Consider the following 16,861-nt stretch of genomic DNA (forward strand, 5'->3'; position numbering starts at 1 on the left):
ACTTTTTAATTTCTTCAAATCTACAACAGATCTAACAACTCAACACTATGTGACAAAAAAACAGTTATGGTATTTGATGATAGTAGTGACAGTAACATAAAGATGACAGCAAAAGCAGTTATATAAAGTGACAGTTTTATATCTTTTTATATGTTTTGATTCCGATGAAATATCTATTTCTATCATAACGTTCAAAAACTAATCCTTCTATTTATACCAACATAAATAATGTGAATAAATAAATGAATTTAAAAAATAATATTCCACTAAATTTTCATATAACATGACTAAAAAAGAATCTCTTGGAAAAAATAAATTTTATTATAGAAAACAACTTACTTATTAGAGCAAAAATAACGCGTTTTTAAATATTGATGAATTTATTATATAATATTTTAGATATCGGTTTTTATATTAAAATTTATAATTAATTTACTATACTGGAAATATTGCATTTTAGCTTTATATACCGTTTTTAATAAGATTTTATAAAATATAATTTGCTTTATGTTTTCATTTTTACGCTTCATTAAATTGCGTCTATAAAGTTTCCTGTCATTATATAATCCTCAGTTTACTGAATTAATTGGTTCTTAGCTCAAAGGAAAGTTCATTGTGGCATCACTTATTTCATCATGTTCGGATATAAGGAATGCTTTCAATATTTTTTGCGCTACAAAGAACTGTAATACCACAGATCTCGACCTCAAATAAAATTTAATATGGCGCATTCATATTGAAAGCATGACTGGCAAAATTTATTATTTACTACTGAAACGTTATATTATTCGTATCATATCTTGAGTTTTCTATTGCTACAATTAAAAAAAAAACTTGTAACAATATCCAAATATCAAAAATCTACAATAATTTAATGTACATTATAGTGTTATGTCTTTTGCTTGATAATAAAAATAAGTAAACTAAAGTACTTTATTCAATAAATCAAAATTGGGATATAGATACATGTAGATATTCAAAATATTAAGTAAAAAAAAGAGAAACTGTCTGTGTTTATGTATAAAAAAAGCTTGTAATAAATATTTGTACTACTGGAATACATAACCATACTACAACGAACTGTTGAATTTATAACTTTATGTGATTTACTACAAGCTAAAGTGTTAATACATATTTTAAATACACTTATATGATAATAAAACGACTTCTGTTCCGTAGTCATAAATACAACAATGGGCAACTAAAGTTATATGACGTCAATAAGGTTATAAAGTAATTTTCTGACATTAGATTATGTTTATTACCAATAACTTTGAAAAAGTTAAGCAGTTACAAATTGGATGAAGTATATATTTTTTCACAGAACAGAAATGATTCATTCAAAAAATTAACTTTCCTAAGCTATTTAACATGATACAAATATACTAGGTACATATATTTAACGTCTTTTATGTCATTATTCAATTTGTCAAAATGTCGTTAATAATAGTAAGAGATTTATTTCCTAACTTTCCCAAGTTAATAAACGTCTATTCTTTTTTGAGGTTAAGATCTATTTGTCTCATTATGCCAGTATGCCCAAATGTCATGAATAATAGTAAGAAGTGAGTCCAACTGTAAGGACACACACACTTTTAATAATGGCGTTACTCGACACTTTATTTGTGCCACTATTTACTATATATAAGCGTCTGTTAGCTCCATTACATTTTTATAGCAGTTTTAATGGGTTCCGAGTGTATTTCTATATGATTTATAAAGATGAAATGAAGTAAATGGTTGTTTTTAGGCGAGGGCGAAATTGCCGAAGAAACGTAGGAGAGTGCTGCCCGTGGAGCAGCCGAGAGGACCGCGACTTCCAGGCCAAGGACAGAATACGGGATGCCCATCATCGATGCAAGCAGGAGGACCAATGGGCTCTAACGTCCAGAATCGTAGGATGAACGCCATAAAGTCGAACCATCCAAAGGAGATGATGACTGGAGCTCAGAAAATTGGTAAAACCTTTCTCTATTAATCCAACAATCAATTACACATAAATTTAATAATTAATACATACGTTCAAACATGATAATCTAATTAATAACGTGAAAATAATTTCAATGGTTCTAATAATATTTAATTTAATGTGATTACAAACTCTTATAATTTGAGGTTAATAGGTTACTAGTATTTAATGGACCATATACCTTGAGCATCACTTGTGTGATAACAATGTTATAATTTAATTGCAAGGCCAAAAATAATATTTCAGCTGGTGGAGGTCCTTCGAGGGCTTTACGTAATTTCGTTATACAATCTTGCGAGGCTCATAAATGTTTTACGACTCATAAAAAGCCTAGAATTACTTCGAACCAGAGCACCGCGTATCAGAAAGACGGACTCAATATTTAGCGTATCTTTGAATATGAGAAGTGAAACTAAATAGTTGTGCGAAAAATAAGTTCGTTAGGTCTGAACCGGGTTGCGGATAAGAAGGGAGCGGTGAAAGGGTGCAGATGAAATGGGTTCTAGTGCGGGTCGCGTAACGAACGACGGTGGGAATTCTCCCCCCAGCCTCACCGCAATGGATGCGGGTCGGAGATGGGAAATGAAAAATATGTTCTTTTTTATAGTGAGACTGCTACTAGAGATTTACTGCGTTTCTCATAGGATTTGGTATGCGTAATCCGAACGGAGGATCCATCCCCCCAATGCGGATTTGCGGCCGGGGATCGATTGATTTTTGCCATAATTAAAGTTCGGTTTTGCGATTTGCGCTGCCCGTACAACCATCCCTCCTCCCCACCCGCTTGTTTATTGTTGCAGCAGTTGTTGCTGCTGCTGTTGTTGTTGAGCGTTCCTTTCAACCGAATTGAACGAAATTGTTTCGCAGCGGAACAAACAATGCACGGAAGTTGTTTGCAAACTGGCAATTCCCCAAGTGGTTAATGGGGATACTTCCCCTTTCGCCGGGTTTCGTCTCCCTTCCACCTTCATCTATCCCCATCTCTCGCTCGCACTCCCAGTATGCGTGTATCTATTATTGAAGGGTACATTTTGATTTGTGCAGCGAGAGTGAAACGCAGGAAGAGGTACACAGGAAGCGAGAGATTTAAAAGAGAAAAGAGAGGAAATAGACAAAGTGATATCCCTTTAGCAAGCAATTCGCTGAAATATATGTGCAGAGGGAGACGCGTGCGAGCGGGTAATCCGGAAAGTTTCGCTGAGGCAATCTTGCAGATGTCCAAGCACAAAAGATGCGGGGATGTGGATTATGCGTTTTCCGCGCTCGGATCTATGCAAAACCGGATTTTCCGCACGCCCGCTTCGTCCAAGGTTAATTTATTGCCCTAATAAATCTGCACCGAATGCACTTCAAACGGCATTTTATATCCGTTTTACCGCACCCCCTCGGTCGCAACACACACACACTCATTAACCTCTGGATTAATCAAAGAACGGATCGGTACTCGAAGATGTTCCTTTGTAACCTTCCTCCCTCTGTCAAAGAAATCAATAAAAATTACTTATTTAAACTTCTGCTTTTTGTCTGACTAATTTAAAAGCCACCATCAATAATTGATACAACCATCAATATCTAGGTCTTGAATCAGTTACTGCTACGTTTGCGCGATCTTTTACTTATGCAGTGGATCAGTAGTGTACAAGCGATTAATGTATTTATATAAACCAAAATTAACGTGATTAAATCATTATCTGCTGAAATGATTTCATTTATTTATGAAATATAAACATACATCATTTCATTTAATATTAATTTTTAATAATTGAACTTTCATAAATTAACTTATTAATTATATCTTATACATATGGATAATTAAATTAAAATTTTTATTAATTTATTTATTTTCTTTTTATATAGAAATATACTAAAACCGGTTACTTACTAACCTAAACGTGTCTAATGACATATATTAAGTTAAGTTGGTGTAAAAATCAATACAGCCTTACTTCAAATAATAGATCTATTTTTACAAATTTTATAAGAATAATTATTATTTAAGACCCATTGACAATAATAACGTACAGTTTCGTAGGAACGTACAATGATGTCAGTCATACTAGTCGATTGGACTTATGCATGCAACATCCATATCATGTATGTGACTTCTATTCATTTATTTTTCTATTTCTTTTTTTAGAAAAAAAAAATAAAAAAATGTTGTGGTATGAGAACATTAAAGTACGTATATATAAATGTACGTATATATAAATATTTGATGATATAAAGTGTACGTTTCTATAAACATTGAGTATCTTAATGCAAATTTGAGTTCCAGAATATTGGAATTTACGTTATTTGAGCACTTTAAGTACATGTATTTTATATTGTAATGGCAGTACGCAAGATACTGTCTATTTTTATATAAATATTTGTAAGATTAGTTATATTCAAGGTCGGTGGCAATCGAAATCCTGACATTCAAAATCCCAACAACCATTATCAAAATCCCGATATTATCCCGACATAATTATTTGATATAGACTTATTCATTATAAACCTTAGCAATAAAAAATAATCTAAAACATAAAATACTATCGGGATTATGGGTTTTGGGATTTTGATACTGTCGGGAATTTGATTGTCCGGATTACGGTTGTCGAGATTTCGATATAGACTCTTTCAAGGTACCTAGCATATTAAATATCTTTTATTGTAATTCAAAAAATGGATTAAATTAGATAGCTATTATCATAACAAGATTAATGTTAAAGAATGTAAAATTTTAAAGATAACAATTATCTACTGATATATAATTAAAATAATCAACTTGGAAGATCTTAAAGTCATCTCGTTAACAAAAATTTAATTAGTTTTGTGCCCTTAAAAACTTTCTTGAAAGTGTAAGTTAATTATATAACGAACATATATGATGATTTAATAAGTATGTTTAATTTCATTAATAAAATTTGAATATGTATTAAGTAAGATCTTCCCATATGACCTAATTGTATAGATATTTTTTATTGCTGTAAGTTTTAAAATTTTATATAGTTTATTATTGTCATTTTTTATAAGCTCAATTTTAGGAAACACTGCCATGTAAACGATATTGTAAAAATATTTACCATTGACTAAATTACATGAGTCAATACGATAAATTCCTCCAATGTACTTATAGTGACATTAACAAAAATAGTGTTCCAAAAACACCAAAAAAAGTTTGAAACTTCAAAAAATTACTTTAGAATCAATTTTCCAAAAAAAATATTTTTGAATCAAAATATTTAGCAAGTTATTTATTGAAATAGTTACAAAGGATGATGATTTAGGAGTTAGACAACTATTGATTTTAGCTCTTTTCGTTCATAAATATAGATTTTTTTGAGGATAGATACTGTAAATAATTATGTTTGATTATAGCGTCATCTCGTGGGCGTACAGCAAAATGAGCGTGTGTAACGATCAATGTTATTTTCTTGAGGAAGAGCATTATATATAATTTTCAGTTACATAATCGTGGGTTGTATATTCGGTGTTATCTTTCTTGTTAATTATTCAATATTCAATGAGTTATATGATTCGTTAATTGAGTAAATTACTTATCCAATTAATTCAGGATGAATATGTTTCTATAGCAAACAATATTTTATTTTGTTATCATAATTTGAAAGTTTTGATTTCGTTGTAATGGAGTATATCACTTTGTTCCATCTCATTAAGTAATTAATGTGTCCTCATTTGGTTCCAATATCTTATTGATTTGTTAGACCTCACCGATGTAGAATTTTATAGCAAGTGATGCATACTTCAAACACAAGACGTGATCAAAATCCGGGCGCGATGTTCGCTGTTGATGGAACTGTTGCTCCAACGACGCGACATGAGAGTTTGTTTTCGTCGGATAAGGGTTGCTCTTTGATAATAACGAATGGGGGAAGGGATGAGGGTTTTGGATTAGATTAAGTGTCCGCAAATTAATCGCGCCTGAAGAGGAAGAAGTGATGATGAAGGAGGAGAGGCGCGCGCGCGTCTCTTAATCGTTACCGCGACTCGTCCTTGAAGATCCCTCCAAAAATATATCTCTGAAATTTGCGTACTCAATGTGTATGTTTATATGCTAGAATCAATCTGTGTTTTAACTAAACTGTCTGTTTCTCGATCTCCCGTTCCAGATGAAGGTCATCTGAACTCAAATATGCGCTCTAACGGCACAAAATCCAACACGGAATTGAGCAGGACTTAATTCCTCCACAGGGTATACCTTACATACATAGCCTAATATATACCATAGCCCCCTCAGTTGTTTGTAGTGTCAATGTATTTGGTTTGATGCAGATTTATTAATAAAAAAAAGAATGATAATGACTAGCATCGAGGAGTCTCAGATTTTAGTTTTGTTTTATACCATCGAGCATGATGAAGATTTTGTTTATTTTTATTTTGTTTTCTTTATATATATATATTTGTTTCCCGTTTTACTTTGGACATGCAACCAGATGATTTGAATAGATCTATGTGCATGGTTGTACTTGATTGATTAAGTGTTTCTATCTCTTCTACATTGGGCATGTGTATATCCAGACTCTTTATTTTCTTTGTATTTTTTTCTTTTTCCTCTCGTTACATAAATATACTTGCACGTGAGCTTAGTCGTTTCCCTTACTGTTGACTGTCAATATAACTATGAAAGACCGTCTAGTCTTTCTCTCTTTCTATTTGTATCTGTTTGTGCATCCAGATTAATTAGCGTTCGCTCTGGCGTCCGTTCTGTCTAATTCTAGGTGCGCTCTCCGTGGGTGTCGCTGCCCAACTGAACCCGAACGGTGTCAAGGTCGATGCCATTTCCGTGTCCCCATCAAGCAACCCCAGCAGCGATACAACCGCCCTCGCAGCCGCCGCCGCCGTCGCCGCAGTGACGACCACCTCGACCACAATCAACATCAGCTCTTCGTCGCCTCCGCCGCTACCGCCGCCACTCCAGCCGACCTCCAAGGATCAGCAGAAGAGTACCCAAGTCGATTTGGATCCAAGCACGGGTCAATGTTTCACCAGCGTCAGACCCATCAAACTGTAATAACGCTGCCTGAAAGCCCGCTCCCCCCATGAACCGGAAACACGGAAATCTTATTTGTGTTGCTCGCAGGGCCGTACCGTAGGGTCCTGCAGCCACAAAAAAAATACCGACCCTTGCCCTCCCTAAAATTTTGGCATTTTTTTTACACTCCATCCCCTTATAATTTTTCGAAAGCCTTACTCGAAAGGGGGATGAACTCAAAGAATACATCAACAAGGAAAACAGAGAACAAAAAAATATGGAGTAGTGATTTTTTATATAACATAACTGCCATTAGGAATATCATTATTATTGTATAAAACAAAGAATATTAAGTATTTCATTATATGCGTGAGCGTGTGACACAGAAAAAACAAAAATGGAAAGAAAGAAAGAAAATGAGAGAAAGAAAGATAAGATATTTGAAAGTTGTACATAATTATTTCGCACGAAAACGGAATTCGGTTGTAACGAGCGTGCGAGACGAGGAAACGTATTATACACCGGGCGGATCATCGATTCTGTTCAAATTTAAGTTCCCCCCTCTCTCTTTAACCTTTGCACGCCATCTCGTTATAACCGAATTATGTTAATGCTCTCCCGCTGCAATGTTTTCTCAACGCTAAAGTTTTTGACTTTTTGAATTTATCCAAGTTTCGCATGTACAGACGTGGGACAAGAATACCGATGTTTGTGTAATAATACTTTTCGTTTCGTTTGATCGGGACCAATAGATACTATCGTTTGCGTCTTTTGCCGGCTTACTCGATTTGTAAATAATACACACACACAGGACGACATATCGATTTTACACACTTTGACCTCTCCAATTCACTACATCTCTTCATTTCCAAGAAACTTTTTTGGACGTAAATATCCAAGACATTAATAAAAATAATAATATTCATTTCTACAAATTTAAGAACAGCGATATCCAACATCTTATACTTAAGGGGCTGTAGCTTTGCAGCCCTTATTAACAAGCTGGCACTGCATTCACTTATCGATAATTATACATAAATAAAGTTGATACAAAAAGCAACTTTCCATTCCTCTTTGAAAAAATAGTAATTAAAACCCATACATAATTCAAGATAATCCAAAACATGTTTCAAAATTTAAATTTCCCGCAAATTGCGGTTTAAAAGTACTATTTTTTATTTGATTCTTAGAGAAGAATTAGAGAGGTTCTTGGTAAAATTAATTAACTTAATTCATTCGAATGCAAAGGATTGTTGAAACAAAGCAAGGAAACAATTTCTCCCCCGCTCCCCCCAGTTATACTCATTTCGGACCAATTTAAAATCCAAAATTGATAGGTAATATAATTATGAAATTAATAAAAAAAAAGTATGAAGAGAAACTATTCTAAAAAAAGTAATATACAAATAATTATTGTGATACATATTTAGGTAGTGTTTCGTATATTATACATTTTCCTTTAAATGTTCGCTGTATTTTTCATTCGTTATTCATATTACATAAATGCCTTACGAGAAATTGAACAGGATACAGAAGGTTTTTAATATGAACGAAACAGTAATTCGTGATACAAAACGAAAGCATTGTTATCCCCGGATTTCTTCAACTCGCAAACGTTTTTTCCTAAAGCACTCTTGAGGACACTTACTTAGTATTTAGACGCTGCGACGTGTATTTCCGTTCGTTGCGAAGTTTCTTTAACTATTTTTACTATGACTTTGTTTCATCGTCGTCGATTTGTTCGCTTTGTTAAATTTGAAGAGAAAAAAAAATAAGACGAGCCGATTTTTAATAAACTAAGAGAAGAATCGAAACGAAATGATGATTTTTTCTTAGTTTAGTTATATAGTTGAACGATAATCGAAGAAGCGTTTTCCGTTTATCGTTTGAACAAAAGCCGAGTAATAAATGAAGTGAAATTTAACAAAAAAAATAATAATATCTCTTAGGTAGACTTAATTAAACTAAATTAAATAAAGAGGAAATAATAAGATATGGATACATTTAAACGAAAATAATGAACCCGAAATGCTTTCGAGGAAGCGTTGGTATTATTTTTTTTGTCTCTTAGATTTTCTACATTTAAATAATTAATTTTTAAAGAAAGACAAACATAAATATGAAACAAATAGGAATGTAATTTTTATTTTAGTATTTATTACATTTAGACATATCCTAAATATATGAATCTTATGATGATCGGAGAAGTCATCAACGAAAGCGCTATAGTAGAAAATTAAACGACGAAAAAAAAATTATGTCAGAGAGAAAAAATATGGAGTTTATTTGAATGTTGACTTGTACAGATAATTGTAATTACTACAGATATTATTATACATATATAAATATATATATAAAACGAAAGTGATGGAAAGTGGTGAATTACAGATGATGTTATTTATGAAATTTGAAACACATGTTTATTATCAGCGGGAAAAATGAAAGAAAACGAAGCAAGAAAAAAAATTAAAAGAAATGCAAATTTTTACTATCGTTTTTTCGTTTCTATCATTAAGTTGACGAGTAAACAAATGAAGGTTGATACGGTTATAGAGAATGTGGAGAATCTTCAATGGTTGCGTAAGATAAAATGGTACATTACAAACACATTATGTTGACGCATAAAATATGTGGTTCGAATCTTCCTTTTATGAAAATAAAATAATAATAAATAAAGAAACAAAGTAAACCATACAATGAGATTATTACGATATTTCGACAAATAAATGGAAATATAAGCTATTTACATTCAAAACGAAAATTACAATTGTAAAAATAAAACGAATTTGCGTATTCATTTCACCTTAATCCCAAAGTTCTTACTTCCCTCGCTTTTAAAGAATGCATAAACCTTATCCTTATTCAATTTACGTAATGGAATTGTTTTCCATTGTTTTTCTTACTTTATTACTGGATCCCCGAAATTGGTGTACCGAAGTTGTTCTTCAAGTATTCTGAGATGTAATTTAAATGTAATTGGTCTAGGGAATAGAAATTTACGGGTAAGCTGTGTAAGGTGTGTATATGGTTGCATAACATAAATATGCAGTTTATTAGTTGATAATCGCATTTTGTTGATTAAATTCTGTTTTATAACTTATTTTATTGTTAGTATTATCATTTTTATTAATTTAGTAATAATAGAATTTATCGATCGGTTACTACAAGGGCGGTAATATTAGATCCATCCGCTAAGAGTTAAACAAATTATAAAGACTCAATACGATGTATATAAGATATTCCTCTGAAAACAGATAATTTTCAGGCATACATTTTGAAAAAGTCTACTAAAAACAAACATCATGAGAGGAAAGATTTAAGTCGATAGCCCTTTGGTCTATTAATTTCTAACATTAATTCTATTTATTCCCATAGTTATTATTTTTGTTAGTAAAATAATTCATTAAAAATTTTCAGGGCTTCTAAAATCTAATATTTTTTTTAAGTTTGTTGACAAAACTCTAAAGATGTTTAATTACTGATTGACTATAATGTGGCTTCAGAATCTTTATAAATTACTGTTTACCATTTGCTAAGATTGACTTCCAGGATCGATAAAAATGGTTTATACGAGAACTGTGCCGAATTGATTTGTTTAGTTGAGATAGTTCAATTTCACCCCTATGTATCTAGTTATTTTTTAATTTATATTAACTGTATTCACTAATTTGGCGCTCTCTCCTACTATTCTACAACAATATAAACACTGAAACAGAAATTATGTTATAAATTGAGACATGTTTTGTTTTGTTCGAGAACCGAGCCTTAAGGTAATCGATTAGATTCACTGCATTAAAAACGTTAATGGAATTATACTTAAGTCTCTACAAGTGATGCCATAATGTGAGCCTTTAAATAAAAAGTAACTTCATCTATAAGCTGGTGAGCCGAATGGTTTAGTCGCCCTACCCACGATCGAACCGGCGCCGGTTCGAATCCTGATCAAGCCAGGCCCCTTGTGAGCCCTCTCGATGCTAGCAACAATAAGGCCATTGTTTATCACAAATGGACAGTGAAATGAATGAGAATCACAGTGAAAGGAAATAGTGGAATCGCAGAACATTAATATACTAATGAAGTTAACCTACAAGACGACAGCCAACCAACAAATTAAAAAATTAAATCATCATAATGGTAACTATCCACCGGGAAAGCTTATCCATTTAATGTCAACCGCGATCTTAAATTTACTCAATGTTGACATTGATGAACAGATTGTGACATAAAAAATATATGTAAGGTAAAGCTCTAAGTTCTATAATGACACTTTAAACGTATTGATGGAATCTGATCCTGGCAAAACAATCAGGGAATTGACATAAGATCTTGCTAGTTCAAGTTCAATATCAATAGAAAATTTTGGAAAATAATAGAGAAGAAATTTTGGTGCGGCACGAACTTGCAGAGTGTATTAGAACAAAGAATGATGATTTATCTCCGTTGTTTCATATATGAAACCAATTAATTAGAAGAATTTTTACTGGGTATGAGAACTGGGTCAAAAGTTAATAACAAGGAACGAAAACATAGTCATTCAATATTAATAATACTAAAATGATAGATATAAAAAAAATGATTTCAAAATAAATTCAGAAAATCAACTGGTTCTTAGTTAAAGATACGTTAAATTTGAAAAATTCTTAATGGGATATTTTTGGCTGTTTGTTGGAACAAATTAATTCAAAATTTGGCTCAATATTTGACAATTTCAATTTTAGATCAGTTCATTTCTTTCGGCTTTACCCTATATATTACAAATGTGTTAAATATAAACTGAAAGAAAGCCCAAATGAAATAGTGATTTAATATTAAATAATATCGTATATTTTTGAGTATGAAAAGTGTACACATATTAAAATTAATGTATTCAACGCACATCATAGAATAACAGCTATAAACCGGAAATAATATATTTTATATGAATACTAATTTCTACACACTGAACATTCAATTCTTATTTAAAAATAATAGTTAGCCAATCAATATGAAATTGAATTGTATCTTTGGGTTTATGTAAAATATAATTTAACTACATTAGAATTATTTGTTGGATCTTCAAAAGGTAAGTATCATTTATTTATCCTATATTAATTAATTCCACTAATAAAAAGTAATGTAGTGTATTTATCGTATTTTTTGGATTATAATACATAGAAAAATGAACTAAAATTTTGGGTGCGTTTTATAGTCCAAAGGTAATATTAAAGTATGTTTTTCATTAAATAATCTCTAAATTTTAAAATAAAACAAAAAGACTTTCATATAAGGTATAAACTAAATGTGATCAATTATGTAAAACAATATGTAAACAGAGCAGTCCTTATATATCAAGTTTTCTGCTGGGAAGTTCTCTTCGGTCATGGAATATCATCACCAGAGGTCGTTCAAATCCGCCAATTAGAGACGAGCAGTCAATTTCAAATGAATTAAAGTAAACACGCAGTTATCAAAGGAACCTTGGAAAATGTAAATAAATTAATAAAATCATATGTTGTAAAAGTCAGTTGTATTAAATATTAGTGCCAGTGATATCATGAGCAATAATATAAACGTAAGTAAATTATTTCATATTACTAAAAAAATATTTATTCAGTGGATTGTAGTGCATTCAATGTATTTTAAAGTTTAAATTTCTTAATAAATAATTAAATGAATAGGGCAAAAATACCTATGGTCAATAGCCCTTTGCACTTGTTGACTTTTTATTTTATTGTTATTATTATATTAACATCAAAATTAGATTGTAATCATTATATTAGGATTACATCTGTTTTTTGCTGGATTTGTCCCGATTTTTGGTTAGATGTCCCGATGATCCCATACTGTAACACAATACACAATCGGCTATTAATCAAAGACTTTACGCCTTGTTGAATCGTATTTCTACATTATACACACTATTTACTGAATAAACATTTTTCAAACCATTTCAACGATCTTAAGAGTTACCTATATCTTACCATATTCTCTTATTAGTGTTGTATGTTTGCACCGTTTAATCAAATATTTGTATTGGAATCTTAGAATGTTTGATGGTACTTGTATATTGCTTGTTTTTCTTCGTAGTTGAATACCATATGCTGTTTTGAGTTGAGTTATTTTCAATAAATATATTATTTGATTATATTTATATATTCTGACTTTATTAGATTTCTCTTGGGCGAGCTAAAATTATCGAAATAAAGTTTAAAAACACAAAATTTTCAAATTTTTGATAGAATTATGGACAATTAGATAATCTAGTAAATTTGATAATAATTTATCAATTAGACATTATGGAAGATTCATCATTATATAACAAGCTAGTTTATCATAATTTATCGATAGACATTTAAGTCTTGGCTTCTAGAGTACTATTTTATAAGAATATATAGGAATTCCTACAAACTATAATAAGAATATAAACATATGCTTTTACCTATGAAATTGGATCTTACCAAACTTGTTGTTTTAAATGTATTCAGTTATATTCAACTAAAGTAATTTTGTATTGGATTTACATAGTCATCCTGAAAAATTCACTGAGAAATATTTTTAGTGCTAAATATTCTCTTATTATCAACTATTTGATGATTATTACCATTGCATAATTAACGGTAAGATTCAAACATGGATAATTTACATTATTGAACCATTCTTATCTGGACAACTCATTGTTTTTATTTAAATTTCGACTTCAGGTAAACATTTATTGAGGACCACAATAATTAAGATTAATAAAAAATAATAACTTTTTATAAATTAAGTAAAAGATTTGAATATTTTACTTTATTTCTAGGATTTAAATACAAACAGAATGAGATTTTTAATATCAAACAATTAAAAGTGAGCTTTAAACATGACTTAAGTACATTTCGAGTATACTACAGTTCTACCACATATGCATTGAGAGTTGCCTGTTGTAACTTACATAAGCTGCTGGAAGTTGACCTGGAACTGGTTTTTGTTATAAGCATGCCGATGATGTGATGCAAGGTCTTTAAAAAATGTACTCATCTTAATTAAAGGTAATTTTTAGGGATGTAAGCAAAGCATGCTTCGTCCTCGATGTTCGAAGGATTCGAAGCTTTGATCTTAGCTCCTCGTAGGTGAAAGAAGGTGCGGCGCGTCACGGTTTTAAAATAAAACCTAAATCTTTATAGAAACCTCGATCCTCCTCCTCCCAACTCTCTCGAACGCACTCACACAGAGGCAAACCCATGCCCACCTAAAACAATCCCATCGGCGTATGCGTGTGTGTGTGTTTTGGTGTGAGTGAGTGAGTGCACGAGAAAGAAACTCTCCGGCAGTTTGTTCTCGTACCTGTTTGTACTCTCAGGTAACATGGCTTCGCGCATCGCGGCCTTTTCACATCACAGAAAACAATAAAAAAAAAAGAATAATCAAAGGATTCAAAGCGCAGGTGAAACTATACAAAAAAAGAAATAAAAATAAAAGAAGGGCAACCGAAAAATCGTCAGAAAATTACGTAAAAGGTTCGGACCTTCTTCAAGAGTGCATGCATAGAACTCCTCCAATCGCTCTTCAGTTTTCCGCGTGCCGAAGGTGGAAAAAGGGGTGATCGAGGAGGAGAGAGTCAGTTAGTGATTTGTGGGTAGTTACGCGGCCATCCAGTTCGGATCAAGTTTTGTTTCTTCTTCTTTTTTACTTCTTCTTCGGAAATACTTTTACTGTGCATTGGAATTCCGATGTTGGGATTTAAATTCGGCGCATCCACCGAAGACACGCACTGATCGTACCAGGTAAACCGAATTCGTTCCCCCTAAAAATAATTGCACTCTGAATCACCTGACCCGAAAAAAGCGATTGTTTGTTAGCTCTATTCACCCATTTGTTTAAGTGCGGAGAAAAGCGAAGCGCTCGTTTCCATCGAGTCATTTTCCATAATTACTCTTCGCATACGCATGGATATGTTGTTTTTTTCCTCGTAAAAGAAAAGAAAAACATAATGTGAACCGTGATCCCATTATTTCACACCCTCGGCATTTATTTTTGGCTTCGGACGTGATGAATTTATTTAGAAATTCGCAATGCAAATACCTTTTCATCTTTCCAGTCTCTCTCATTCTTAATGTACATTTCCAAACATAAAGTAAAATCATTATTAATCAATAATTTTAAAAACGTGGTTTCACTTTGAAATTATTTTACTTTTATATTTCGAGTTTCTCTTATTTTTATTGTTTTTTTATTTTGAATGAATAATAAATAATTTTAAAAAAAGTATTTTTTCTTTGAAATTTGAATTCGTACATTCGTTAACAATAAAAAAACAGTACTAAATAATTCAATAAAAATATTATTTTCTTTAAGATTTGAAAATTCGCCAATTTTCATCAGTTTACATCCAATATAATTCGAATGAATCAATAAATTGTAAGTATTTTTTAATAATATAACGTGATTTCACATCAAAGTTTCACAGTACGACTTCTATTAGTCCGGTTTGAAAATTATATTCAAAGTATTATTTGTGTATGAAAATAATTATCAATAGAAATTGAAGAGAATTCAACCTTTTTTTAATTTTATAACAAATGTGATAATTTGTATGTTCGTTCGCACAATTAAACTATCATTTTTCAAATTAATTTCTACGTCGTCCAATTAGATTCTGATTTGCATATACTAGAAATTAAAATATTTTTCGAATAAATTCAGAGCGTTAGAGGCGACGCGTCCGTTAATTACGCAAGTATCTCCGAAGATGATCGATTGTCCAATCCCGATGTTTCGGATCGGCGCAAATTGATACTAATATTATGTAATTAATATCTGGGGGCAATACATGAAAGGTAACATCAATCAATTACCAACGTGTTTCTGTTTTTCTCATAAGTGCTAACGTTGTGTAATCAACACTTTGGTTATTTGGAAATGTCGCAATTCAATGTAAAAATAATTTATTATTAGTTTTGATTAAAGCTATAAATAATATCAGAAATTAGTTATTCAACACATTTACTTTTATTGAAATTTACATAATATTAATATTAATTATTTTCTTGTTTGTTTTATTACTGAAATTGGTGAATTGGTGAAAGTGATATAGATTTCGTATTTTATACTGAATTAATTATATAATATTATTTTTATGTTAACTGTTCATGAACTTAGATTTATTAAAAATAAGCAATTGTTTGTAGAATATTCAAGGAAGTCTGAAGTTAATTATAATTTCTATTCTAAATATGTTTCGCTTTCGTTATTTCGTTAGTTTTATGCGAAATTACATAACGCTATTTGCGAGCGCTTCGAAAAGAACAATAAACAATGCAGTTTATTTAGTTTTTAGTTAAGCAGAGTTTACGGGAAAAGTGTACCTGAATGTGATTAGCGCATAATTTACAATGCATTAACTGTACAGCATTTCTGCGCTTCGGCACCAATTAACCGTTTCTTCTCTATAAAATGTTAATGGATGAATTCATAAACTCGTCCGCGATTATCGCCGATGTTAAATGCGCCGAATGTCTTAATTAGAGCCCCGTTGCAAACCGCTAATTAACATGTAAATCCCCTCTGACTAAGAGACACTTCAGCATCCGGGGATGCTGTACACCAGAACTTCAATCGTATTAAAGGCTTACTACACCATTTTCAAAAAAAAATCCTGATGAATATTTTTTTAAATTTTTATATTTCTAAACTAAACCAAACAATATTTTCAAATTACTTAACAAAATCAATGATGATAATAAAATAATAATTGTGAATAATGAAAAATAATTCTTATTATGTAATGTATTAATTACTACTAACAATTTAGTAAATTTTTAAACCGGTTTACACATTTTACAAATGTATAAAAAAACTGTATTTAAAAACAAAAAACACAGAACATTGTCGATAGTTGATTGAAGTCAAGTGGTGTATTAACTATTAAGGCAATGAGGCACGTGCCTTGGCCCGCTGAC

The 16,861-nt window shown here is 31.3% G+C and overlaps 2 protein-coding genes across 3 annotated transcripts in view; both read left to right on the top strand.

Moving 5' to 3' along the window:
* The window catches only part of LOC108563212 (potassium voltage-gated channel protein Shaw), a 102,227-nt gene extending 94,970 nt beyond the window's left edge, over positions 1-7,257 (top strand). Inside the window, exons 6-8 of one of the 2 annotated variants that reach the window (XM_017921832.1) lie at positions 1,751-1,958; positions 6,082-6,164; positions 6,691-6,768. In XM_017921832.1, coding sequence (XP_017777321.1) covers positions 1,751-1,958; positions 6,082-6,152 — 279 coding nt within the window. In that variant the 3' untranslated portion in view covers positions 6,153-6,164; positions 6,691-6,768. Of the gene's footprint in view, positions 1-1,750; positions 1,959-6,081; positions 6,165-6,690 lie in introns of both variants that reach the window. The other variant, XM_017921831.1, reaches the window with a different exon arrangement.
* Positions 7,258-13,851: 6,594 nt separating this feature from the next.
* The window catches only part of LOC108563213 (ankyrin repeat domain-containing protein 6), a 51,714-nt gene continuing 48,704 nt past the window's right edge, over positions 13,852-16,861 (top strand). The window contains exon 1 of the mRNA XM_017921833.1: positions 13,852-14,686. The gene's annotated coding sequence lies outside the window, so the exon portion shown is untranslated. The remainder of the gene's footprint in view (positions 14,687-16,861) is intronic.

This window comes from Nicrophorus vespilloides, unplaced genomic scaffold (genome assembly GCF_001412225.1).
Source record: "Nicrophorus vespilloides isolate i.1.1-1 unplaced genomic scaffold, Nicve_v1.0, whole genome shotgun sequence".
NCBI lineage: Eukaryota > Metazoa > Arthropoda > Insecta > Coleoptera > Silphidae > Nicrophorus > Nicrophorus vespilloides.